At 45.8% G+C, this 27941-nt stretch overlaps 1 protein-coding gene across 1 annotated transcript in view; it reads left to right on the top strand.

Annotated features, from left to right (window-relative positions):
* Positions 1-21322: 21322 nt before the first annotated feature.
* The window catches only part of FCHSD2 (FCH and double SH3 domains 2), a 240911-nt gene continuing 234292 nt past the window's right edge, over positions 21323-27941 (top strand). Inside the window, exons 1-2 of the mRNA XM_052652842.1 lie at positions 21323-21351; positions 23096-23193. Of these exons, the coding sequence (XP_052508802.1) occupies positions 21331-21351; positions 23096-23193 (119 nt within the window). The 5' untranslated portion in view covers positions 21323-21330. The remainder of the gene's footprint in view (positions 21352-23095; positions 23194-27941) is intronic.

Genomic DNA, 27941 nt, shown 5'->3' with positions numbered 1-27941 from the left:
ACTCTCCTCTTTCATTTTCAAGAAGCTCTTTGGTTCTTCTTCACTTTTTGCCATAAGGATGGTGTCATCTGCATATCTGAGGTTATTGATAGTTTTCCCAGCAATCTTGATTCCAGCTTGTGCTTCATCCAGCCCAGCATTTCTCACGATGTGCTCTGCATATAAGTTAAATAAGCAGAGTGACAATATACAGCCTTGATGTATTCCTCTCCCTATTTGGAACCAGTCTGTTTTTCCATGTCCAGTTTTAACTGTTGCTTCTTGACCTGCATACAGATTTCTCAGGAGGAAGGTCAGGTGGTCTGGTATTCCCATCTCTCAGAATTTTCCACAGTTTGTGGTGATCCACATAGTCAAAGGCTTTGGCATAGTCAATAATGCAGAAATAGATGTTTTTCTGTAACTTTCCTGCTTTTTCTATGATCCAACGGATGTTGGCAATTTAATCTCTGGTTCCTCTGCCTTTTCTAAATCCAGCTTGAACATCTGGAATTTCACAGTTCATGTACTGTTGAAGCCTGGCTTGGAGAATTTTGAGCATTACTTTATTAGCATGTGAGATGAGTGCAATTGTGTGGTAGTTTGAGCATTCTTTGGCACTGCCTTTCTTTGGGATTGGAATGAAAACTGACCTTTTCCAGTCCTGTGGCCACTGCTGACTTTTCCAAATTTGCTGGCATATTGAGTGCAGCACTTTCACAGCATCATTTAGGATTTGAAATAGCTCAACTGGAATTCCATCACCTCCACTAGCTTTGTTCATAGTGATGCTTCCTACGGTCCACTTGACTTCGCATTCCAGGATGTCTGGCTCTAGGTGAGTGATCACACCATTGTGATTATCTGGGTTATGAAGATATTTTTTGTATAGTTCTTCTGTGTATTCCTGCCACCTCTTCTTAGTATCTTCTGCTTCTGTTAGGTCCATACCATTTCTGTCCTTTATTGAGCCCATCTTTGTATGAAATGTTCCCTTGATATCTCTAATTTTCTTTCTTTTAAATTTATTTATTTTAATTGGAGGTTAATTACTTTACAATATTGTATTGGTTTTGCCATACATCATATGAATCCGCCACGGGTATACACGTGGTCCCCATCCTGAACCCGCCTCCTTCCTCCCTCCCCGTACCATCCCTCTAGGTTGTCCCAGTGCACCAGCCCCAAGCATCCGGTATCATGCATTGGACCTGGACTGGCAATTCGTTTCATATATGATATTATGTATGTTTCAATGCCATTCTCCCAAATCATCCTATCCTCTCCCTCTCCCACAGGGTCCAAAAGTCTGTTCTATACATCTGTGTCTCTTTTGCTCTCTCACATACATGGTTATCATTACCATCTTTCTAAATTCCATATATATGTGTTAGTATACTGTATTGGTGTTTTTCTTTCTGGCTTACTTCACTCTGTATAATAGGCTCCAGTTTCATCTACCTCATTAGAACTGATTCAAATGAATTCTTTTTAATGGCTGAGTAATACTTCATTGTGTATATGTACCACACCTTTCTTATGCATTCATCTGCTGATGGACATCTAGGTTGCTTCCATGTCCTGGCTATTATAAATAGTGCTGTGATGAACATTGGGGTACCCGTGTCTCTTTCAATTCTTGTTTCCTCGGTGTGTATGCCCAGCAGTGGGATTGCTGGGTCATAAGGCAGTTCTATTTCCAGTTTTTTAAGGAATCTCCACACTGTTCTCCATAGTGGCTGTACTAGTTTGCATTCCCACCAACAGTGTAAGAGGGTTCCCTTTTCTTCACACCCTCTCCAGCATTTATTGCTTGTAGACTTTTGGATTGCAGCCATTCTGACTGGCATGAAATGGTACCTCATTGTGGTTTTGATTTGCATTTCTCTGATAATGAGTGATGTTGAGCACCTTTTCATGTGTTTGTTAGCCATCTGTATGTCTTCTTTGGAGAAATGTCTATTTAGCTCTTTGGCCCATTTTTTGATTGGGTCGTTTATTTTTCTGGAATTAAGCTGCAGGAGTTGCTTGTATATTTTTGAGATTAGTTGTTTGTCAGTTGCTTCATTTGCTATTATTTTTTCCCATTCTGAAGGCTGTCTTTTCACCTTGCTTATAGTTTCCTTTGTTGTACAGAAGCTTTTAAGTTTAATTAGGTCCCATTTGTTTATTTTTGCTTTTATTTCCAATATTCTGGGAGGTGGGTCATAGAGGATCCTGCTGTGATTTATGTCGGAGAGTGTTTTGCCTATGTTCTCCTCTAGGAGTTTTATAGTTTCAGGTCTTACGTTTAGATCTTTAATCCATTTTGAGTTTATTTTTGTGTATGGTGTTAGAAAGTGTTCTAGTTTCATTCTTTTACAAGTGGTTGACCAGTTTTCCCAGCACCACTTGTTAAAGAGATTGTCTTTAATCCATTGTATATTCTTGCCTCCTTTGTCAAAGATAAGGTGTCCATATGTGTGTGGATTTATCTCTGGGCTTTCTATTTTGTTCCATTGATCTATATTTCTGTCTTTGTGCCAGTGCCATACTGTCTTGATGACTGTGGCTTTGTAGTAGAGCCTGAAGTCGGGCAGGTTGATTCCTCCAGTTCCATTCTTCTTTCTCAAGACTGCTTTGGCTAGTCGAGGTTTTTTGTATTTCCATACAAACTGTGAAATTATTTGTTCTAGCTCTGTGAAAAATACTGTTGGTAGCTTGATAGGGATTGCATTGAATCTATAGATTGCTTTGGGTAGTATAGTCATTTTCACTATATTGATTCTTCCAATCCATGAACATGGTATATTTCTCCATCTGTTAGTGTCCTCTTTGATTTCTTTCACCAATGTTTTATAGTTTTCTATATGTAGGTCTTTAGTTTCTTTAGGTAGATATATTCCTAAGTATTTTATTCTTTTCATTGCAATGGTGAATGGAATTGTTTCCTTAATTTTTCTTTCTATTTTCTCATTATTAGTATATAGGAATGCAAGGGATTTCTGTGTGTTGATTTTATATCCTGCAACTTTACTATATTCATTGATTAGCTCTAGTAATTTTCTGGTGGAGTCTTTGGGGTTTTCTATGTAGAGGATCATGTCTTCTGCAAAAAGTGAGAGTTTTACTTCTTTTCCAATTTGGATTCCTTTTATTTCTTTTTCTGCTCTTATTGCTGTGGCCAAAACTTCCAAAACTATGTTGAATACTAGTGGTGAAAGTGGGCGCCCTTGTCTTGTTCCTAACTTTAGGGGAAATGCTCTCAATTTTTCACCATTGAGGATAATGTTTGTTGTGGGTTTGTCATATATAGCTTTTATTATGTTGAGGTATTCACAATAAACTGTGGAAAATTCTGAAAGAGATGGGAATACCAGACCACCTAACCTGCCTCTTGAGAAATCTGTATGCAGGTCAGGAAGCAACAGTTAGAACTGGACATGGAACAACAGACTGGTTCCAAATAGGAAAAGGAGTACATCAAGGCTGTACATTGTCACCCTGCTTATTTAACTTATATGCAGAGTACATCATGAGAAACGCTGGACTGGAAGAAACACAAGATGGAATCAAGATAGCCAGGAGAAACATCAATAACCTCAGATATGCAGATGACACCACCTTTATGGCAGAAAGTGAAGAGGAGCTAAAAAGCCTCTTGATGAAAGTGAAAGAGGAGAGTGAAAAATTTGGCTTAAAGCTCAACATTCAGAAAACTAAGATCATGGCATCCGGTCCCATCACTTCATGGGAAATAGATGGGGAAACAGTGGAAACAGTGTCAGACTTTATATTTTGCAGATGGTGACTGCAGCCATGAAATTAAAAGATGCTTACTTCTTGGAAGAAAAGTTATGACCAACCTAGATAGTATATTCAAAAGCAGAGACATTACTTTGCCAACTAAGGTCCGGCTAGTCAAGGCTATTGTTTTTCCTGTGGTCATGTATGGATGTGAGAGTTGGACTGTGAAGAAGGCTGAGTGCCGAAGAATTGATGCTTTTGAACTGTGGTGTTGGAGAAGACTCTTGAGAGTCCCTTGGACTGCAAGGAGATCCAACCAGTCCATTCTGAAGGAGATCAACCCTGGGATTTCTTTGGAAGGAATGATGCTAAAGCTGAAACTCCAGTATTTTGGCCACCTCATGCAAAGAGTTGACTCATTGGAAAAGACTGTGATGCTGGGAGGGATTGGGGGCAGGAGGAGAAGGGGACGACCAAGGATGAGATGGCTAGATGGCGTCATGGACTCGATGGACGTGAGTTTGAGTGAACTCTGGGAGATGGTGATGAACAGGGAGGCCTGGTGTGCTGCGATTCACGGGGTCGCAAAGAGTCGTACACGACTGAGCGACTGAACTGAACTGATGTTGTGGTATATTCCTTCTATTCCTGCTTCTGGAGAGTTTTTATGATAAATGGATCTTTAATTTTGTCAAAGATTTTCTCTGCATCTGTTGAGATAATCATATGGCTTTTATTTTTCAGTTTGTTAATGTGGAGTATTACATTGATTGATTTGCGGATATTGAAGAATCCTTGCATCACTGGGATAAACCCCACTTGGTCATGGTGTACGATCTTTTAAATCTGTTGTTGGATTCTGATTGCTAGAATTTTGTTAAGGATTTTTGCATCGATGTTCATCAGTGATATTGGCCTGTAGTTTTCTTTTTTTGTTGTATCTTTGTCTGGTTTTGGTATTAGGGTGATGGTGGCCTCATAGAATGAGTTTGGAAGTTTACCTTCCTCTGCAATTTTCTGGAAGTTTCAGTAGGACAGGTGTTAGCTCTTCTCTAAATTTTTGGTAGAATTCAGCTGTGAAGCCGTCTGGACCTGGGCTTTTGTTTGCTGGAAGATTTCTGATTACAGTTTCAACTTCCGTGCTTGTGATGGGTTTGTTAAGATTTTCTATTTCTTCCTGGTTCAGTTTGGTAGTTGTATTTTTCTAATAATTTGTCCATTTCTTCCACATTGTCCATTTTATTGGCATATAATTGCTGATAGTAGTCTGTTATGATCCTTTGTATTTCTGTGTTGTTTGTTGTGATCGCTCCATTTTCATTTCTAATTTTACTGATTTGATTTTTCTCCCTTTGTTTCTTGATGAGTCTGGCTAATGGTTTATCAATTTTATTTATCCTTTCAAAGAACCAGTTTTTGGCTTTGTTGATTTTTGCTATGGTCTCTTTTGCTTCTTTTGCATTTATTTCTGCCCTAATTTTTAAGATTTCCTTCCTTCTACTAACCCTGGGGTTCTTCATTTCTTCCTTTTCTAGTTGCTTTAGATGTAGAGTTAAGTTATTTATTTGACTTTTTTCTTGTTTCTTGAGGTATGCCTGTATTGCTATGAACTTTCCCCTTAGCACTGCTTTTATAGTGTCTAATTTTCTTGAAGAGCTCTCTAGTCTTTCCCATTCTATTGTGATGTTGTATGTCCTCGTTAATTGCTCTGAATGAGCCTCCAGTTAATGGGCTCTGGAGGAGATGGTGTCCAGGGTCTGAGCCAGCTCTGCTGTCCCAAAGCCATGAACTGATGGCCTGTTAGGTATTCCTGTCTTCTTTACTCCACTGTGTGTGGGGAGAGATGGCATATCTGGCTGGTTCCATCCAGCTCTAGGTTCTCAGCTTCTACTACTCCCTGGGTATCTCTGAACATCCCACCTTTGACCCCACCCCCATCTCCAGACCCGACTCTTCCAGAGATGCCACCTTCTGACTCTGCAACTGGGTACCCAGGAGTGAACACACCCGCCCCATCCCCCCACCTACTAACTGCATGAACTTAGGCAGAGCATTGAGCTTTTCTGGGTGTCTGTTTTATCACCTGTACAATGGAGATATGTTAGAGGAATGTTAGGAGAATCAAAGGAGATTCCACCTGTAGAATGTCTTCCCTGACCTGTCAGGCTGGTTCAGGTGCCTTTGCTGGCTCCCCAGTTCTGCCTCCCTCCCTCAGACCATGTCCACACTGTGAGGTCATTGTCTCTCCACGCATCCATCCCCCACCAGACTGGGGGCTCCTCAAGGCCATAAGTCCCCAGGGCCTAAACCAGAGTCTTCGCAAATGAAGATCATGGGAAGCTTGTTGACCAACAACGTTTGAATAAAGCCTAGGGGAAAGGCAAAGGGTTGTGTAGAAGTCTGGGAGTCTCATTTTGGAAGGGCCTTGAGAGCAGGCAAGAATGGTAGGTAGGAATACAGAAAGCTGCTTGCAGCCCTGCTCTCACTTCTCTGATTGGTGAGTTTATCTATGAAGATCCCTGAGAAGCAATTTCTTCCCTGAGAAAGCTAGTCATCTGGGCACATGATGTACTCCACTGTAGAACTCTTTATGTGTTTGTCTCTCTCCTCACGGTGTGCTGAGTTCCCTGAAGACAAGACTGTGTTGGATCTCATTATGAAGTTGAAAGTGAAAGTCGTGTCTGACTTTTTGCGACCTCATGGACTATACAGTCTATGGAATTCTCCAGGCCAGAAAAATGGAGATTCAATCCATGTCAGATTCAGAAATCATTGCCTCCATCTATTTTTTTCTCTCCACAACCTTTTCTGTACTCACACTGGATCTATTGCTTGTGGCTCAGCTGGTAAAGAATCTGCCTGCAGTGCAGGGGACCCAGGTTCAATGCCTGGGTCGGGAAGATCCTCTGGAGAATCAAATGGCAACCCAGTCCAGTATTCCTGCCTGGGAAATTCCATGGCCAGAGGAGCCTGGCAGGCTATAGTCCATGGGGCTGCAAGAGTTGGACACGACTTAGCAACTAAACAACCACCACCAGCCTTGGGGATGAAACTAAGTTACCAAGCAGTTGTCTTTCTTCGAGAGGCACAGGAGGGTTAATTTAAGTATGACCAGTGAGGACTGGTAAAGAGTTGTAAGAATATATTCCCAAACCCCATTTTTGAGCTTGGACTTTTCTCTGCTGAGGGAAGGCTGTAGAAGCCAGACTCATAAGTATAAAAGGTCCCTGAATAAACCAAACATGTTTCTCAAGCCCTTGATCTGAGCCTGTTTACTTGTATCTTACACATTAATTTTACACCCTTGGTGATCTGGTTGTAGACCGTTTAAAGATTAATTGGCAGCCAGCTAAGGGGTGAGAACTTGCTGTTGTGGCCAAGTGGGTGGGCACTCACCAAGGCAGCAGAGAAGCAACACTGTCGGATGGTGGCAGTGAAAGGCAGACAGAAGAACAAAACATTAGACAGGCAAAAACACTTATGAGCAACACAGATTGGGACTATTTAGTTCAGGTTGGGCTAAGTCGCTCAGTCATATCTGACTGTTTGCAATCCTGTGGACTGTAGCCCGCCAGGAGCTAGGGGGCTACAGAGATCCTGGAGAATCCTCTGTCCATAGGATTCTCCAGGAAAGAACACTGGAGTGGGTTGTTCTTTCCTCCTCCAGGGAATCTTCCCAACCCAGGGATCAAACCCACATCCCTTAAGTCTCCTGCATTGGCAAGCGGGTTCTTTACCACTAGTACCAACTGGGAAGCCCTTTTAGTTCAGGTCAGGCCTCCCTAAAATCAATGCCCTGGGTACATCACTGCTTCTGTTCTGGGGAAATCCCTTTTTGAACCTCAGTCTCAGTCTCATGGGGGCTTCCCAGGTGGCGCTAGTGGTAAAGAACTTGCCTGCAATGCAGGAGACATAAGAGTCGCAGGTTTGATCCCCTAGAAGGGATGGATACCACTCCAGTATTCTTGCCTGGAGAGGATCCAAAGAGTCGGACATGACTGGAGTGACTTAGAACGCATGCACGCTCCCCACCTGTAAAACAGACAGGTTCCATCAAGGGCTCTGAGTGTTTATAATTCTGCAAGAGTTCCCTCATGTGAGGCTGTTCACTTCACAACTATACAGGTCAAATGAGGTCAAGACTCCAATCTCTGGGATTTGGGGTAATCAGGTTTTCTTGCCACAAATCCCCAAGTGTGGAGACTGTCCTTAGCGGGAGTCCACCACCAAACCTATCTGGGCTGGGCCCCCAGAATAAAGAAAACTCCCAGGAGCTGGCATAGAGCCTGTAGCCCATGGTCGACTTGCTGCCTAGGGAAGGGGTGAAAAGGAAGCCTGACTCTAAGTGAAACGGAAGTGCCTGAGGTTTGACAGTTGCTCTCAGCGTTCTGCAGCCAGGAAGGAAGTAAAACTGTCTGGGCACCTGGCAGCTTCCACCCTGAAAGCCCATGGGACAGCAACAGGTGAGAGCATAAGTGTGTTCTCTGGTCCAGAGCTGGGGCCCATGCTGGCGGGGGGTGGCTGGGAGACAGAGGTCCCTAGAGAACAGGGAGATATTCACAGCCTAGTGGGAGATAGTTAAAGAATCAGGGATTGACTGTGATTATCAGTGTACATATGGGTGCTGAAAACCTGTCAACAGGGAGCACCCAATCTAGCCTGGGGCTCAGGGAGAGAGAACTGAAAAGCACCAAGGTCACAGAACTAAAAAGCACCAGAGATTTAAAAGGAAGAGGAGTTCAGAAAAAGACACAACTAAATAGAAACCTAGTCAGCTTGTGCTTAGTGCTGGCATCAAGATCTTAACGCGGCCATGGAGATCTAGAGGGAGGAAGATTAATTCTGATCTGGGAGAAGGAGGAAGTTCTTCCAGAAGCAGGGATTTTGAGTAGAAGTTTGGAGGATTAATATGAGTTTATCAGGCATTGAAGAGGAGGGAAAGGGTGAAGGTGGAGGGAACAGCAGGTTCAGAAATGTCAAGCTGCTAGAAGAACCTGATGAGGTCTGGAGAGGTGTGTATTAATGTTGTGTTTGGAACAAAAGACACCTAAAATGGTGAGACTGAGAGGTGAGGCCCAGTAGGTCAGCAGGGGTCATGTGGTGAAAGGCCTAGAAACTCACATTAAGAAGCCTGGGCTGCATCTGGAGGATAGGAGGAGCCTCAGAAGAGTCTTGAGCCACAGGAGGGCAGAGGATAGGAGACAGCTGGGTTAGGGGAGAGGCAGGAACGTTGGCAAGGAGGCAGTGACAGAAGATTGAGAGTATTAGGCCACTGTCAGACCCAACCCCTGTTGAGAAATTGAAACTTTTTAGGAGACTACAGAGGCATGGAGGAAATGAGAACTGAAACCTGGGCCCTGTTGTGCCTGCGGTTTGGACAGGTGTGCTTAGCAAGGGAAGTGAAAGCGTTTGGCTGACTGGCAGCCCAAACCTGAGGAAGGTGAGAGAGCTTTGGAGGGAATGTGGGAGACTTGTCCTGGGGTGGGAGCCCTGTTCCAGGCTAGGGCAGCGTTAGGTGCCACGTCCAAGGAGGCAGAGAGGCACCTGCCACCTGCTACTGCCACTGTGCAGCCCTCTAGGTCCCTGCTCCTCAGAGATCTCACTTCCTTATGCCAAGCCTTTGCTCAGATGTCTCTTGAGATAAGCTTTTTGTCCCTCTCCTCTCTGCCTTTCCAGCACCCTGTGATTCCCCATCAGGCCCTGCCCGGCCCTCCAGGGAGCCTTCTCTGGGCAGAGCAGGTTCCTGACTTCCCACCCTGCCTGAGTGGTGGCCTGGCCATGCCCTGCCTTGAGGCAGGTCTTGTTCTGTGGTCTTGGTTCACTACTCCAGTCACTGTTACCTTGCTGCAAGTGCCCCTCTCTCATCTGACTCTTCCCACAAGAGTGCATTTAGAGAGTGACATTCATAATCAGACCCTGGGGCCCTCAAAGAAGCCACATGCCACTTGTTTGTCCTAGAGCAGGTGCATGGGAGGGCTGTTCATAGGCCACGCTGGTTGGGTTTTTGTTCTGGAGAAAGTCTCGACCTGACTGAGTCAAATAGGCAGGTCTAGGTGGAGGGTCCCATATTCTTTTTTATAGTGTCTTTTTTTTTTTAATTGAAGTATAGTTGATATTGGAGAAGGAAATGGCAACCCAGTCCAGTGTTCTTGCCTGGAGAATCCCAGGGACGGGGGAGCCTGGTGGGCTGCTGTCTATGGGGTCGTACAGAGTCGTACACAACTGAAGTGACTTAGCAGCAGCAGCAGCAGCATAGTTGATATACAATATGATGTAAGTTACAGGCATACAATATAGTGATTCACAATTTTAAAGGTTATATTCCATTTATAGTTATTATAAAATATTGGTTATATTCCAACCTTGTAGCTTATTTTATACATAAGAGTTTGTATTATGCTTATCCATCCATATATTGCCCCTCCCCCTCCCCACTGGTTTGCTTTCTACATCTGTGAGTCTGTTCCTTTTCTGTTATTTTTACAAGTTTGTTATATTTTCTAGATTCTAGTTTCCACATATAAGTGATATCATTTGGTATTTGTCTTTGTCTGATTTATTATACTTAGTATAATAGTCAGGAGGCTAGCAGGAAGCTATTCACCTCTAAGGGTTCAATAGAAGGGACTTAATGAAGGGACTGCTGTATTGAGATGTGGGTTGGTGAATGGAACAAATGAAAAATGGTGAGGCACTCACTCAGAGACTAGGGCTGAAAGGAGGGGCAGGAGTCCCATCACTGGAGCCCAGGGAGAGGTGGGCCTGCCAAGAAGAAATGGGATCAAGGAGGTCGGAGGGGAGGCAGCAAAGCAGGGAGGGAGCAAAGGGAGAAAGCCCAACGTCTCTCTTCTCTCATCTGCTGCTGCTGCTGCTAAGTCACTTCAGTCGTGTCCGACTGTGTGTGACCCCATAGACAGCAGCCTACCAGGCTGCCCCGTCCCTGGGATTCTCCAGGCAAGAACACTGGAGTGGGTTGCCATTTCCTTCTCCAATGCATGAAGGTGAAAAGTGAAAGTGAAGTCGCTCAGTCGTGTCCGACTCTTAGCGACCCCACAGACTGCAGCCCACCAGGCTCCTCCGTCCATGGGATTTTCCAGACAAGAGTACTGGAGTGGGGTGCCATGGCCTTCTCTGCTCTCATCCTCTGGGCTCCTGTCATTCCTCATCATCAAAACCCAAGTAGAAGCCAGTTAGCAAGGGTGCCTTGTGATGCAGCCCACAGGAATCAACCTCTTGCAGGGCTGAGGGTCTGGGTCGGGGTGCAAATAGAGGATAACCATCTCCAGATATGCCTGAAAAATTGTCACCCAGATGGAATATCTGGATGATGCCTATGGCTTTGACCCAGTCATTTCTCTGTGATCAGTGCTGGGTTGGAGAAGGCTTTCATTACTGCCCTAGAAAGAAAGGACCAAACTTCACGTTGACCTTCCTATTGCTATCAACTAGAAAGCACTGTCTGGGGACTTGGAGAATAACAGAGCCACAAGGGTCTCAAGGGTAACCATGTGTTTTGCTGAAAGTTTTAACTTTCGTTTCAGGTTCAAAGGATTTGTTAACAAAAGAAACCACTTGTTACACACAAGTAAACAATTCCAATATTTAATAGAGAATTACCTATCTTACTTTCAGTATACAATCATTAAAAAAAAGAGACTCAATATCTAATAGAGAATTATCTATTTTAATTCCAATAAACAATCATTAAAAGGAAAGAGAAATAGAATACTAAAGGAGAGTAATAGTACATACATCACCAAATTGGGTTTTGACTGGCATGCATATTCAAACAGTGCTGAGAAGTCCCATGTAACAGCAATCTGGAGTCCCAGTTCAGGAAAAGTCCCAGGCAGCGCATCTACTCCATGAGTGAGACTTCAAAATTGTAGTTTGGGGGTTCCCCTTTATAATCCCAGGCTGCAAACTGATAGCATCATCAGAGCAAACTGCAGCTCTGGTTTACGTTAATCTGCTATTTGTTTTGTTTTGCAAATCTTGGAATGTTGTTAAGGATGGGTGGCCAGACCCCCTCCAGGGGCTCAACAATTCCAAGATCTGTCCCCTCTCTAATCTGTGGTGCCAGGTGGCTTGTACTCACAGCAGCCAGGTAGTCAGGACAGTGTCCAGGCAGGTCAGAAGCAAGGTCAGAGGCCTGTGCTGCTTCCTCAGTCTCCGAAGGCCTGAACAAGACTTTTGTTGGGTCTTTGTTGCGGTATATGGTCTTCTTGTTGCAGTGGCTTCTCTAGTTGCAGAGCATGGACTTTAGGTGTGCGGGCTTCACTAGTTACAGCATGTAGGCTCAGGAGTTGTGGCTCATGGGCTCTAGAGGGTGGCTTAGTTGCCTCATGGCATGGATCTTACTGGACGGGATTGAACTCGTGTCCCCTGCATTGGCAGGCAGATTCCTAACCACTGGACCACCAGGGAAGCCCATTTAGAGCAACATTTAGAGCAAACATCAAAGTGGGACACACATGGAAGACCACAGTTTACCTCTGCAGGCTGATTTCCTAGGATTCACTACTCAGGCTGTTCCTAAGCATGGCTCAGGCCCATCCAGCCTGCGGTTTTTGCTCTCTCTCACTGTTCCTCCCTTGGGAATGTCCACCTCCCATGCATCAAAGCCCACTTCCGGTTCAGCCTTCCAAGTCCCCTCTTTTAGACAGAGGCAGCTTCCCCACTTGGAGCTAGCACAGCTAGCTTTGGAATTTCTTACTCATGCTCGAACAATAGGGAAGCAATTCTAGATCTTGTTTCTCCATCTGTAGCTCCTGTTAATTCAACTTTTCATTTTCTCCTCCCTGAATACTACATTTGCTCTAAAAGTTTGACAGTTTGGCAGCCCAGTTTTTGAGAGAAGAGGTTGCCTGAGGCCAGAAACTATGACAGGGTTGTTAATCATCTGGATACCGGAGTTGGAATCCTGCTTCTAACTGTGTGATCAAGGGGAAGTTTTTAAACAGCTCTGAACTTCTGTTTTCCCATCCTTAGTGAAGTGAAAGTCACTCAGTCATGTACGACTCTTTGCGACCCCATGGACTATACAGTCCATGGAATTCTCCAGGCCAGAATACTGGAGTGGGTAGCCTTTCCCTTCTCCAGGGGATCTTCCCAACCCAGGGTTCGAACCCAGGTCTCCCACATTGCAGGCAGACTCTTTACCAACTGAGCTATCAGGGAAGCCCTTCCCATTCTTAAAGTCAGGATAATTGGTGTTGTGAGAATCAATGAGTTAATATAGTCAAAGCCCTCAGGGCTGTGCCTGGTACTCCATCAGCATGTAAGAAATGTTAGCTATTATTGTTACAGCTATCACGAGGGGTCAGACCAATGTGCTTGTAAACAACTCCTCACACCCAAGCAAAACTTGTGCAGATACAAGTATGGCTCAACACACAGCCATACTTTGAGATGAGGCTGGGTGTGTAATTGTAACCTCATTTTAGAGATGGGCATAGGCTCAGACAAGGCAGGGGCATTCATTCATCTAACAAATATTTATGGGCAATTTCCACATGTCAGGCACTGCCTCTCTTCCCACACAAAGATTTCTGAATCCTCAGGGAGGGGATGAAGGTACTGTGTTTTAAACAAGCACCTTTAGGTGATTCTCAGCTGAGGCAAGTCTGTGAAAAACAGATTCCAGAATACTAGGGCAAGCATCTTGCCAGATTCCAAATTTGGAACTGAGTTTAATAGGAAATAGCATCTTTTGGTGGTAGATTTGCATATCGGTTAAGAGCACAGACCCTGGAGCCTTGATTAATTGGGTACAAATCCTAGTTTGCATTACCCTTAGCGACTGCAGGGTAAAACGTGGCCAATAATATTACCTACTTCAAAGTTGTTGTAAGAATTAAATTAATTATTTATGTGAAGTGCTGACACATAGTAGCTGTTATAAAGTGTGAGCTATTATTATTACTGTGGCCACTGTAGATAAGCATCAGAGAAGGCAGAGGTGGTGGATTTGACGCTTCTTACCCCAGGATTGGCTCTGCCTACAGTGTTGGCGGTGTCTGTCTCTTCAGGGAGACTCACCACCTGCTCCCTTCTGCTGGAAGAGCTTTCCTGAGCCAGGGAATTCCCTCTCATAGCAACTGACAGAAGCTCCCAGCATTCTGATGCCACATGCACTGCCCGCAGCAACATGGCAAGAACTAGATCCCACCGTGAGGCCAAGGCTGGACAGGGAAGACAGATGGGTTTAGGGATTGGAGCTGTCCATTTAGGAGGGCTGAAAATCAAAGAGGGAGTATAGGTCCTGGGGAAGCTTCTCTCCATACACTGGGCCAACTTTGGTTGAAAGCAGTGCTCAGCTCACCCATGCCACAGTACGCTGGTGTGTGGATGGATGTGTTGCAGACAGGCAAAGGGTGAGTGCCTAGGGAGAAGGCAGGATGCCAGGGCCTCTGCCAGCCCTCCAGGACACTCATTTTGGCCTACAGACCCCCCAGCAGGGAGCAGGCAAACATGTTCTGTTTTGGCATTAATTAGGCAAGCTGTGGGAAAGTAAGCAGCAGGCTTCCTAAGCTGAATAGGGTCTGCTCCCTCCACGGGCCAGTGCACAGTGGTTATAGAGCTGTCCCTCCCCGACAACAACTCTCTCCCCTGCTCCCTGCCTGACCCCCCAACACCCAGCTCAGCCTGGAGGGTCTTCTCCGTGGAAGAGGCTCCCAGATGTGTAGCATCCCATGCCTTCCAGGCTGGGAAGCCCCAGTGTCCCAGAAGAGGAAACGAAGACTGAAGGAGGGCAGGGACTTCCCGGGTCCTCACAGTGAGTCAGGGCAAAACCAAGACTGTAGCTGGGCTCAACCTCCTCCCAAGGGAATTCCTCTTTTTGTGTTTTATTATTATTTTTTTAAACTTGCAAACAAAACCAGAATGAAAATGCAGGGAAGCTGAAGGAAAACACATGCAAGCACAGAGGAAACTCATATTTACAGGCCAGTATGTTGTAAGCATTTTACATAAACATTCCCATTTAATTCCCATCACAACCCTGCAAAAAATCATTATTCTCCTTTTATGGACAAGGGAACTCGGTTTAAAAGAGGTTTTAGGACTTGGTCAAGAATCCAAAGCTAGGCAGAGGAGGAGCTGGACATCTGACCCAGGTTTGCTGACCCCAAATCCCTGTGCCGTCCACCCCAACCTGTTTTATCCATTGGTACAGCTTCACAGAGTTGTAATCACAGTGCAGCTCCCAGTGGGAAACCCTGGTCAGCATCCCACATGGCAGTCATTCAGCCTTCCTTAATGTATCCCAGGTAGGGTAGTCACTGGCTTACATAGCTCCCCAGCCCTTTACAGATCATGTACCTGTTATTTCATTGGACCTGCACCCACCTACCTAGGAGGAACAAAGGACAGAATCTGCAATGTGCCAAAGGTCACACTCAGCAAGTGCCTGGTAGAGACAGGACTAGATCTGTGGCTTCCTGCCTCTTGAAGTCAAAATCATGCGATGGTTAGCTCCTATTATAGCCTCGGGACTGTCCCCTTACTTCCACCCTGAGCTGTAATACTCCTTGACAGGGGCACCGTCAGAGCCCATAATTCCCTACCCCAGTGCCTGCCTCTCAGGGACTCACCTCTGGCCTTAGATCCCTGCTACCTGACTCTCCTGGGCTGACCTGCATGTCCTGACCTTACTGCTATACCTTTGGTTCATGTGCTGAGATTGCAGGCTGCTGGAGTACAGGGCCTGGAGTATACCCCAGATAGCTGCTTACAACTGAGCCCAGAATAAGGGGCTTGTTGATGCTGGATAGAATCTAAGATCTAGTTCTGCCACAGACCCACTTTGTGCCCTAGGAAGAGCCTCTGTCCTCTTCTTGGGGCTGATTTTGAGGCCTTACTCCAGTGGGCTGTGATTCTCTGTCTGAGAGCTGTGGAGGAGACAGGCTCATTTCTACATCAGGCTTAACAGAGGCCTGTGTGAGAGATACCTCAGGCAGGGGCAAAAACCAGTGTGTGTGTGTGTGTGTGTGTGTGTGTGTGAGCTGGAGATAGAGGGGGGAAAGTGACTAGGGTAGAAAGGAGATGAATGGGGGTGGGGTTCACAGACTGCAGTCTCCAACAGCATCCTCAGGTCGGCTTGCAGGGGCGGGGTGCGGGGCTCAGGCAGGAGATAGCTGGCATCTGGATGGGCAGACAGGTAGTCCTGAGCAGTCTGCAACAATGTGAGTGGGGGATAATGACAAAGCAGGGAAGGGAGTAGAGGAGGCTTTGAATCCCCACTACAGCAAGGGGTGCCTTGGTACAGAATGGGCAGATGGGATGCTGGCCATCTTCTCTGGAGAAAGCTTTGAATGGAGTACCAACCTGCCGTTGGTCACATTCTGGGGTGCTGGAGTGAGTGAGGTGGGTGCTGTTCCATGCTAGCCATGCTCAAGTGCTGCTGCACACTTTACCTGAGGTTTCTCCTGGGATTCCTGTGGAATACGAGAATAGCTCGTCTTTCAATGCCCACTCTTATATCTGTACCAGGCCAACTTTCAGTCGTGGCTCTGACTTAAACTTAGAATCACGTTCCTTCCCTGGTGGCTCAGAGGGTGAAGCGTCTGCCGTCAATGCAGGAGACCTGGGTTCCATCCCTGGGTCAGGAAGATCCCCTGGAGAAGGAAATGGCAACCTACTCCAGTATTCTTGCCTGGAAAATTCCATGGACAGAGAAGGCTAGTAGACTACAGTCCATGGGATCGCAAAGAGTCGGACACGACTGAGCGACTTCACTTTACTTCACTTTACGTTCCTTCCAGGAGACTATATAGCCGCAGGCATGCTGAAAGGAGAGCACAGCTTCAGAGCCAGAGGTAGTCAGGGGCTAGGCCTGGCTCTCCTGTCCTAACTGTGTGACCTTGGGTAGGTCATTTTACTTCTGGGCCTCAGTTTGTGAAATCTGAAATGGGTCATAGGTACTGCTAGGTGTTGTTGTGAGGGTTAGAAGCAATGAAAATATGCTTAGTTCAGAGCTTGAAACATGGAAGAGGCAAAATAAATGGTAGCTATTAATTCATTCCCAGGGTAAGAATCCCATCTGTGGCCTCCTCGATGGAAGGGAGCCAGCACCTGGTTGCACAGTCACAGGGATGGAGGAGCTCACTCCCTTCAGGGGCCACTCTGCCTGGAAAACCTCTTTCTTTAGATGCAGCTGAGACCTGTACCAGTTCTGTCTCCAAGGCCACAGGAAAGTTCTGTGGCATTTCCCCCAAAGAATCTCAAGAGGTCTGACTGTAACAGAGTGCTTGCCTGCATCGCAGGAGCAAGGCTCTGGAAGTCCCCAGCCTGGTTCAAGGGGGACATTTTAGTCAGGCTTACATTATATAGAAATCTCTTTCTCTATCCCTGTGGAGTCTGGAACATATGGATTGTACCCTCCCAAAGCTGGTTTTTTTCCTGGGTGAACTCTCCCAATTCCTTTGAGCACTTCTCGTAGAGGCAACCTCAGGTGGTGCAGTGGTAAAGAATCCACCTGCCAATGCACGAGATGGGAGTTTGATGCCTGGGTCGGGAAGATCATCTGGAGAAGGAAATGACTACCCACTCCAGTACTCCTGCCTGGGAAATCCCACGGACAGAGGAGCCTGGCGGGTTACAGTCCATAGGGTCACAGGGTGTCGGACACGACTGAGTGGCTGAGCACGCATAGAGGCAAACAGGAGAACTGAGTTCTGGTCCCAAATCTATCACTTCAGGGCAAGTCACTTATCTTCACCGAGCCTCGGGTTCCTCATTTGTAAAATGAAGAAAACAACAATCTCATAGGATGATAGTGAAGATTAGTTTGGAAAAGTAATACAAAAGTTTGGGGTTGGGAAAAGGCACTTGGTAAATATTAAATACATTTTAAAAGAAACCATTTTTGAGAAAGCAGTTAGCAAATAAGCCCATCTGGTGCTGCCTCTTAGCTTCTTACAACACCTGTAAAGGAAATCATTCCAGAAAGTCAGTGCCATTCCTGGCTTTAGAATAAGGGCAAATCAGGTGGAGGGTACCCTCCTCAATCCATAAGTCAAGTCCCAGGGTTTGACTTCAGCTGTGAAGAGCTTACTAGGTTCCAGGCTCATTCACTTACCTCTTATTCTGCAATTGCGGATCAAGGCCTAGAGAAGACTTAGCAGATCAATGATAGAGACTGGATCCCAAATTTCCCAACATCCAGCACCTTTATATGCCTAGTGCTCACTTCCAATAAAGAGAGGTGAAGGGAGGGTAATTTCTGGACCAGGCTAGTTGTAACCTTCTGTTTGCAGGACACTGCATCTCGACAAGGAGTTACCCCTTCCTCTCCACTAGCTCAGTGTCATTCATGGAATGGTTAGCCTGGAACTCAGCCACGGTGAAGGTCCAGGCTGATTCTTCCTTGTTCACCCTTGTGTCCCCTGTGTCTGGTCCAAGGCTTGGCACAAAGCAGGACCTTAGCAAATACTTTCTGGATAAATGATGAATCAGCCAGCATGTATTAAGCACTATACGAGAGGCCCTGTGGTAGGAGAAATTTTATTTAATATACCGAGCCTGTGAGGCTGGTTTTAGATGCCCATTTTACAAGTGAGGAAATAGGTTGAAAGAGATGAACTGATTAGGTCAAGGCCTCACAATGAACTGCTGGTGGAACTGAGACTAAAGCCCAGCCTGGCTACCTTAACTCCAGGCACTAGCTGCCAGCCCCACAGAGGTCAGGGAGCTGGGCCTCCACTCACTTGTTCCCTTGCCCCAGGCTTTCCCAGATACTAATTGAGGACTCTGATAAAGGGTTCACTTTGAATGGCCTCAAGGAAACCAGAAATAGCAAGCCTAGTATTCCAATTCCTATACAGGTTAATCTGCCTCAAGCATAACTCTGATTCTATCAACTTCCTATTCAAGAATCTAGGCTAACAGTGTAAACAATCTAGGTTGTTCCATCGTCCTAATAGCTGGCCAAGAGGCTTTGGTCAAGTTATTTGGGTCTCTCCAGGCTTCACTCACTTTCCTCTTTTGCCTGACTCTGCTTCTGAGAACAGGTGTTTGAGACCCCAACTTCTGATAAACTGGGGCATTCTAATTCACCCTCCACACATCCCTATGGCTCTGGAAGAGGTGTTTTTCATTTTTCTAAGGACTTAAAGGGAGGCTGATATCCCTACACCCAGATGGTCTGGATAGATGAGGAAGACGGAGTCCGGGGAGCAGACCAGAGCATCCTCGTTGGGAGATTAGGAAGCCTGCTGCTGCTGCTGCTAGGTCGCTTCAGTCGTGTCCGACTCTGTGTGACCCCATAGACAGCAGCCCACCAGGCTCCCCCGTTCCTGGGATTCTCCAGGCAAGAACACTGGACTGGGTTGCCATTTCCTTCTCCAATGCATGAAAGTGAAAAGTGAAAGTGAAGTCGCTCAGTCAAGTCCGACCCTCAGCAACCCCATGGACTGCAGCCTTCCAGGCTCCTCCGTCCATGGGATTCTCCAGGCAAGAGTGCTGCAGTGGGGTGCCATTGCCTTCTCCTTAGGAAGCCTGAGCTCATCCAAACAGCTAGGCGCAGGCAGAGTGGACTGGCACCTACAGTGGGCTGGCACCTAGAGGTCCTGACTCTCATTCAAGAGCTTCCTCCACTGCCCCTGGAGCCTTTTACTTTTCCTCTTGATTATCATCTGCACCTGTTTCTCTGTACCCTCAAGAACACTTAGTTACCCAGAGATTCTAGTACTGCTGTGTTCAGTTCAGTTCAGCTCAGTCGCTCAGTTGTGTCCGACTCTTTGCGGCCCCATGAATCGCAGCACGCCAGGCCTCCCTGTTCATCACCATCTCCCGGAGTTCACTCGGACTCACGTCCATCGAGTCCGTGACGTCATCCAGCCATTTCATCCTCTGTCGTCCCCTTCTCCTCCTGCCCCCAATCCCTCCCAGCATCACAGTCTTTTCCAATGAGTCAACTCTTCGCATGAGGTGGTCAAAGTACTGGAGTTTCAGCTTTAGCATCATTCCTTCCAAAGAAATCCCAGGGCTGATCTCCTTCAGAATGGACTGGTTGGATCTCCTTGCAGTCCAAGGGACTCAAGAGTCTTCTCCAACACCACAGTTCAAAAGCATCAATTCTTCGGCACTCAGCCTTCTTCACAGTCCAACTCTCACATCCATACATGACCACAGGAAAAACGATAGCCTTGACTAGACGGACCTTAGTCGGCAAAGTAATGTCTCTGCTTTTGAATATACTATCTAGGTTGGTCATAACTTTTCTTCCAAGGAGGAAGCGTCTTTTAATTTCACGGCTGCAGTCACCATCTGCAGTGATTTTGGAGCCCCCAAAACTAAAGTCTGACACTGTCTCTACTGTTTCCCCATCTATTTCCCATGAAGTGATGCTGTGTAACCTTCATAAAGTCTCCACTCCTCTGGCCTTCCATCTGTGACATGGGGGATGGGGTGGGTCCTGGCCTTAACGACCTCATGCTCTTTGACTTGGACGCCCTGTAGCAGACAACCGATTTTTCCTTTGCAGGGCAACTAGTCGCCCTCGCCCTCACCCAAACCAGGCATCTGCGGCCGCTGCGAAAGGACTTGTCCACGCTCACTCCTAGGTGCCTTGGCCCGCCAGGCTCATCTGCACGAGAGGGTAGGGGTGTTGGAGGACCATGAAGCAATCTGCTACTCCCTCAAACAAATAGGTATACTGCCTGACCCCCCTCCCGCCACATTGTAACTAACACACACACACACACACGAGTGGGCGTCAGGAGAAGACGGCGGCTTACGCGCGTGCGTCGGCGCAGAGCCCTCTCCCGCCCACGTGCGCGCCCCCGCCGGAGGCGCGCACCGCGGCGGGCAGGCGGGAAAGCGCGCGGGAAGCCCCCGGCTGGCTCCCACTGTGGGGGAGGGAGGACCGGAGGCGTTTGGAACGTGCCATTCTCGGAGAGAACGGGGGGGGGGATTTCCACGCTGCGATAGCTGTTACCCCTCTCATTCGCCGACCGATCCATTAGCTCCCTCCGTTCCCCGCCGCGATATGGTGCCCCGAGCCGCGGCCGCCCCCCCTCCCAGAAGCCTGGCCCGGCCCCTCGAGCCCGGCTGTGGCCTAAGCTGTCCCCTCCGCCGCCGGAGTGGGGCGCTGCGCCGCGCGTTGGGGCCGGAAATTCCCGCGGCCTGAGTGGAGGAACCGAAGCACAGAGCGCGGCGCCGCCTACCACCTCCCGGGGCCGGGCAGAGAGGGTCAGGCTGCCTTAGTGGGGGTGGGAGGGCCGCGTGTGAGGAACCGCGGAGCCGGCGGCGGGTGGGGAGGCGCGGAGGGCAGGGGACGGGACGGCAGGGTTGCTGTTCCGGAGGCGCTGGGCGACCCTGCGCCCCCGCAGCCGGGCCCCCGCCCCCTCGCGGTCTCCGCCTCCTTGCCTCACACACCCCCCGGGCCGCCAGAGCCCAGGCCCTCCCGGGGCTCCTCCTCCTTCTCTTCACACTCACCCTCCGACCCGGGTTCTCCTGCCACCCGCCGGCCTTGCAGCTTCCCGGGCGAGTCTTCGTTCTCAGGCTCTCCTTACACACAGACAAGCACACGCCCGCTCCCGGGGCGGCCCTCTCCTCTCGACCCTCCTTTTCCTCTCCTCACTTACGCCGCCGTGGGAGGAGGATTGATGTCCCTTCAGCATCATGCAGCCGCCGCCGAGGAAGGTGAGGATGCAGCTGGGGGTCTTTGAGGTTTGGGGCGGGGAGGCGTACAAGGAACGCAGCTGGGGCACCGCGGCGCCCCCTCCCCCTTTGCGCAGGGGGCCGTGACCGTCGTCGTCTCGGGCTTGTCACTCACTTGCCGCCGGTTCCTGGAGGGGGGCGCGTGTGTTTGGTGCCTTCGCAGCGGAGGGGCGGCCGTGGCTCGTCCCCTTCACCGCACAGGAGACCACCCCCCAGCCTAGACATTTTTCACAAGAGTTTCCAGTGTGCGTGCGTGTGTGTGTGTGTGTGTGTGTGAGCGAGCGCGCATGGCAGTGCTGCTCTCTGCAAAGTGCTTTCTCCGGGGCTTCACCGAGGGGAGGTGGGGGAGCCCCTGCAGCTTTGCAGAGCCTTGTGTTTGTGTGATTGTTTAGTCTGTGCCAGGTTTGAGCCCCCCTCTCGCTTGTTGCCACCCTCGCGCATTTGCGGATTTACAGGACGTTTGTTACCAGCCTCGCCTTAAGATTTGGCCCGCTTTCCCCACCCGGCGACCGAAAAGAAGTCGCAATAGCCACCCCACCCCAGGGGAAAACAAGAAATTAAGCATTGAACGGTTCTGCCTTTCTCTTCCCGGTTCCTGCCCCGCCCCTCCGACAAGAGGGAGAGGAAGGTGGTGATTCTCTTCCCAGGAGAGCGAGAACCGGGCGGTGCGTGGCGTGTTCGCCGCAATCTGGGCTTGGGGTGGGAGTGACGAGTGCTCCGGGCTTGTCAGCAGCTTCAGCCCTTCCAGAACTGTTTCAGTGTCCTCTTCCCCAGTTTTTTTCCCAGGGACCGAGGCTGTGTCCTTGTCGTTTCAATCTTGCAGATGGTTACTGAGTGTCTACTCAGGGCGCTGGGTGGAGGAGCCTGTTCTGTCCTCCCCTTGTGGGCAAACATTTGGTGAATGCCTAACTCACTCGTGTCTGCTCCCTCTTCTTTTCTGTTTCTCACCTGGGTTCTCCAAGTGAGTCTTTTTCTTTTCACACATAGCCCTCCGGTAGCCCTGCTCCGGTGGCGGCGAGGGTTCCAGGCCCACTGTAACCTGAATCCTGGCCTGGCGGGCGAGGCACTGGCCAATTTGCATTTACTGTTCTGTTTGAAGTGGAAATGCCACGGGAACCGGCTTGCTGGGGTGGCTTAAAAGCATATGCTGGCAGGTCACTTTTGCTTTCTTCTTTGTGAACAGGAGATTGTGATTTGATGTGCTGTCAGCAAGGGCGTCATCCAGAGAGTGTGCTTCTCCTAGCCATTATAGAATAATTTTTGTAGTTGATGGATGCATATAATTTCATGATTGTGTAAATTTCAGTCATTAGACATTAGGCATTCGTTATGTCCCCTTCTCCCATCTATGCTCTGCTCACCTCTCCTTATGGTTAATACATTTGAATCCTGTTTGGAAGAAATAGAAGACAGACTCTTTTAAAGCTCTAAGAAGACCTAGATAGGTATTGTACATGAAATGAAACGACTGGCAGTTTATTTTGCACCTTTTTAATCTGTAATTTTTATACTCGTGTACTTTCATTTAGCTTCTGCTTCAGGTTATTTTGGCTAGTTGTTAAAATTAAGTATCTGCAGTAAACAAAATTAGGTGGCTAGTAACAGGATTGTGGTCCTCAGAGGAGAGGCAAGTAACAGTTATATATTCTGACAAGTATTACATATTTTCCTTAAATAATTTTTTTAAAGTTGTGTTAAGCCCTTATAAATATATGGTATATTTCAGGTGAAAGTTACACAGGAACTGAAAAACATTCAAGTTGAACAGATGACAAAACTTCAAGCCAAACATCAAGCAGAATGTGATTTGCTAGAAGATATGAGGTAAGGTTATAGTAAATAGTTGGAGAACTTCTGTATCTCTGTTTCAAAGAACCTTTGAGTTACCAAGCCCCAGGAACTGATGATGGAATTTCCTTTTGGATTTCCTGCTTTAAGGCTGTTAGAGCTTTAACTCAGCTAGAAATTGTAACTGGAACTAACACAATACAAACTTTTTTTCCTTCAGTGGAGAAACCTATAACGTTCACATACTTTTATGAAAAAAAAGTTCTTACAAATTTATCAAAATTATATAAACAGTGAAATGGAAACTCTTATTTAATCCTTCTAGTAAATTGACCTTTTTGCATTTATTGACCTTAACGATTTCACATGGAATTTTAAACTGACACCTGGTTAATGATTAATATCTGGGGGTGAGCCAGTCAACTTCAGGTGATTATTAGAACATGACAAATATAAGTTTGAACATTAAATTTAGTGGGACATGTGTTTATCGGATTTTATTGTTAAACTTAACCTGTATCCACAATCAGCTAACTTTGAATTTAAAAGATAAGACATCTTGCCAGCATTGTGAAAGTCAATAACTTTCTTTATAGAGGTAATCATGACTCAGTTTATTGAAAGAAACACCACTGTTTTAGCAGTTCTATAATACAAACTGGCAGTTCAGCAAACATTTTTGTAAAGGTTGATCTGCATGTTGAAATAGAGTAGCTGCCATTCTTATTTCCCTATATTAATGTATTTAGTAAATTGAAAATGGATTTGTAAACCTCATCAGATTTTTTCCCGTGCTGAACAAAACCTCATGTTGATTTCATGAAAAATACCAACTATATGTTGTCGTAATTATGTGTTCAGTTAGCTGAATTGTTCATAGCCCAAAGATTTTTGATAGCTCTTTTTTCTCCCATCCCATATTTAATTTAAGTAGTGTTTATGACTATTTCTACTATTTGCATGTATTTTCAGGGTTTCTAACTAAGGCATATTAATTAGACTCATCCAGACTTGGATATACCAAGATCATTGTTTTCTGACTGGAAACTACTTTTTTTTTTAACTTTTATTTTTACTTTGGCATATAGGTGAGTAACAATGTTGTGTTAGTTTCAGGTGAAAACTACGCTGTTTTAGTTCTGTATTTGTTTCTTTGCTTTTCTTGTGGCCATAGTGATATTTTTAGACTGAAATAATTCCTGTGCAAGATACCTGAAATTTTTCATATGGTTAAAATTAAGTTTGTAACAACTATTAAGTGAACTAAGGCATTTTATATTTTACCAGTTTAGAAAGGCAGACTTAGTTTGTAAGTAAAGTTCCTCTGTGGGGTATGAATAGTCAGTAGTCAATGTCCTTTTGATTATATTCTAAAGACTTCTTGTTTGCATTCTTTTTCTCTGTTTCCCCTATTGCCTCTTCCTTGACTTATGGTCAACTAGATGGACACACAGTTGCTGCTAAGTTGGTGTAGGTTGTTGCTTCCACTGCTACTGTTTAGTTGGTTGTATTATTCCTGACTTCATTACATTTCACTTGCACTGGTGCAGTAATATCCTAATTATTGCTTTAGTGTTCTCATATCTTCTCATCTTCTCCCAATCTCCATTTAAATCTGTTTTCCACATTGTCATCAGTTAACTTTCTAATAACCATTATAAATGAGGTTCTCTGTGGTCTTCTGAATAAAGACCAAACACTTTGTTATAGCATATGTAGCCCTTTGCAAGCCAGCTGCAAGCTACAAGCTCCATTTTCCTGGCTTAGTTACTATCATTTCATGCCCATTTATCTTTCGTTCTTAATCCTCTGGCTTGGCCACTCAGGACTTCTGGTTATCTAATTGTGTTCTCTACATTCATGCCTTTGTTTGCACCCTCCCAGTTTTCATCTGGCAAATTCTTGTTAACCATTTAAGTTTGTGAGTTTGCTCTTCTCTGTGATCTCAAATGATTTTGATTTGCACATGCTTCTGTCTTCATGTGAATTCCTTGAAGTCATAGGCTAAGTCTTACTCGGGTTTATATCTTTGTACTTTTTGTTTAAGCTGGCAAAATTGTTAAGTGGACGTAACTGGTTATATTTAAGTGCAGTTTATTAGTTTTTAGGTGATATATTTTATAAGCTCTATTTATAGGGAGCTATAGGTGGTATTGGGTCTTCTTGGGTGGTTCAGTGGTAAATAATCTGCTTGTCAATGCAAGAGATGTGCAGTTCCTGGGTCAGGAAGATCCCCTCTAGAAGGGAATGACAACCTATTTCCAGTATTCTTGCCTGGGAAATCCAATGCACAGAGGAGCCTGATGGGCTGCAGTCCATGGGGTTGCAAAGGAGTTGGACACAACTTAGTGACTAACAACAATAGGTGGTGTCATTGAGCTTGTGTTTTAATTTGACTCATGTAGGCACTGTAAATTGTACTGTGGCTATTTGATGTTGAGTATATGTGTGTGTGTGCATGCTCTTTGTGACCCCCATGGACTGTAACCAGGTTCCTCTGTCCATGGGATTTTCCTGGTAAGAATACTAGAGTGGGTTGCCATGTCCTCCAGGGAATCTTCCTGACCCAGGGATTGAACCAGAGTCTCCTGCATTGGCAGGAGGATTCTTTACTACTGAGCCACCTAGGAAGCCAGAGTATATATGTATTTATGTATAATATGTAAATACAGTGATTGTTGGTGCGCCAAGGATTAATGGGATTCTTTATATTTTAAAGGAGTGTGTTCTCCTTTGTATTAAATAAATGAGATGAATGCCTTCTTTCTTATATAGTTGTGAGCAGAATACTGTATTACCTTCTAAAACATAACTTTAGATTTCTGATTTGCTTTTTTCTCCCTAATGGTAATGCAGAATTGGAAGTTTAAAATTGTCTATTCTCAATAGTCATAACTTTTATTGCTTGAGGAGAAGGTGGTCTGGCTTTTCTGGTCTGTCTTAGCAAGTGGAATGACCTTTTAAAAATTCATTAGAAATCTCTGAGCTTGGATTTTTATATGTGTTTTGTTGTAAAGGATCTTCTTGCTTTTCCTTTTTTGAGGCTCTCACCACCACCTTCCACCCTAAAATCCCACAGATAGCTCTCCTTCTCACTGATGCATCCCCCATCAGTGTTATACTCAGTTTAAATTACTATAAATTTACTCTCCCCAAATTCAGATAGCTTTGATTTTTAACATAAAGAAGTAGACAGAGAAAAATTTTTTGTGACTTTAAAAGAAGTTAAAGAAAAAAGTCCACAACACATTAAACTGTAAATAGGAAAATTTTATACTGGGTTATAGCTTCCCTGGTGCCTCAGCAGTGAAAGAATCTGCCTGTAGTGGAGGAGATGTGGGTCTGTGTGTTTGATCCCCGGGTGTGGAAGATCCCCTGGAGAAGGAAATGACAACCCACTCCAGTATTCTTGCCTGGGGAAATCCTATGATAGAGGAGCCTGGTGGACTACAGCCCATGGGGTCATAGAGAGTCAGACACAACTTAGCGACTAAACCACTGTTACTACCAACCATGGCTAGTTCCCCACTCCCTCTCACCTTGTGAAATTTTGAAAGGAGGCTGATTATGGTATCGTGTTTTTTCCCCATTGCTCTCCTCCCCTTCTTCAGTTTATTTGTTCCAGGGGTGCATGTGGAAGCTGGTGTATTGGGAGTGAAGTATGAAAGATAACTCATTTGTTGTTAATCAGGGACATTCCATGCTTTGGGGGGATTTTATACTGAAGTGTTTCCTGTTGACTTTTGCTGTCAGCAGTAGACAAGCACACTTTACTTTCTTTTTAGTTTATTATTAGTTTATTCTCTCTTTGGTTTCTAAGGCCATGTATAAGTAAGTTTCTGAATCCTATAGCCTATAGTTTATTAATATATGTATTTCTTATTTATTCTAATGATGTGCTAACTCCAGTCAATAAAGAAAGTTCTTTGAAGGGACCCAGAATATAAAGAACTGCCTTCTTAGCAGACATTTTAGGTTGTTATATAATATTTAAAAAAATCTTAGAATTTTAGAGTCAGGTGGATACTATGGTATTTGTTGATTTTATAGATGAAAATGGAAACCAAGGCACAGTTAATAGGAAGTGAATCATATGGAGGTGAACTCTACCCACTCCAGTATTCTGGCCTGGAGAATTCCATGGACTGGATAGTCCACGGGGTCACAAAGAGTTGGACACGACTGAGTGACTTTGACTTCACTAGACTTGTTTACGTTCCCGTATCTGTATTTCCCAAGCTTTTAACCAAGGAACTCATAATGGCTCCCATATTTGGAAACATTTGCCTATCAGAATACATTTTAACAAATAATTTGTGTTCTTACTTTTTATTTTTCATATACTGAGCTGTGAGTCAGCTTTGAGTCAGTATTTTAAAGCTAGTAATATGAGTACAACCAAAGGCAAAGATTCATAAACTATACCTCAGAGAGGGCTAAGTGTATGTATGATTTCTTACGGATGTTCTGAAAAATTTAAACTGACTCAAGAAGCACTTGTCTTTTCACTGTAGACATCTGCAGGTCTAGTGACCTCAAGTGAGGAATTGCTGTGCTATATGTTACCTTCTGGAGAAGGCAATGGCACCCCACTCCAGTACTCTTGCCTGGGAAATTCCGTGGATGGAGGAGCCTGGTAGGCTGCAGTCCATGGGGTCACTAAGAGTCGGGCACGACTGAGCGACTTCACTTTCGCTTTTCACTTTCATGCGATGGAGAAGGAAATGGCAACCCACTCCAATATTCTTGCCTGGAGAATCCCAGAGACAGAGGAGCCTAGAGGG

Source organism: Budorcas taxicolor, chromosome 15 (assembly GCF_023091745.1).
Source record: "Budorcas taxicolor isolate Tak-1 chromosome 15, Takin1.1, whole genome shotgun sequence".
Classification (NCBI taxonomy): Eukaryota; Metazoa; Chordata; class Mammalia; order Artiodactyla; family Bovidae; genus Budorcas; species Budorcas taxicolor.
This window is presented reverse-complemented; position numbering and strand designations above follow the sequence as displayed.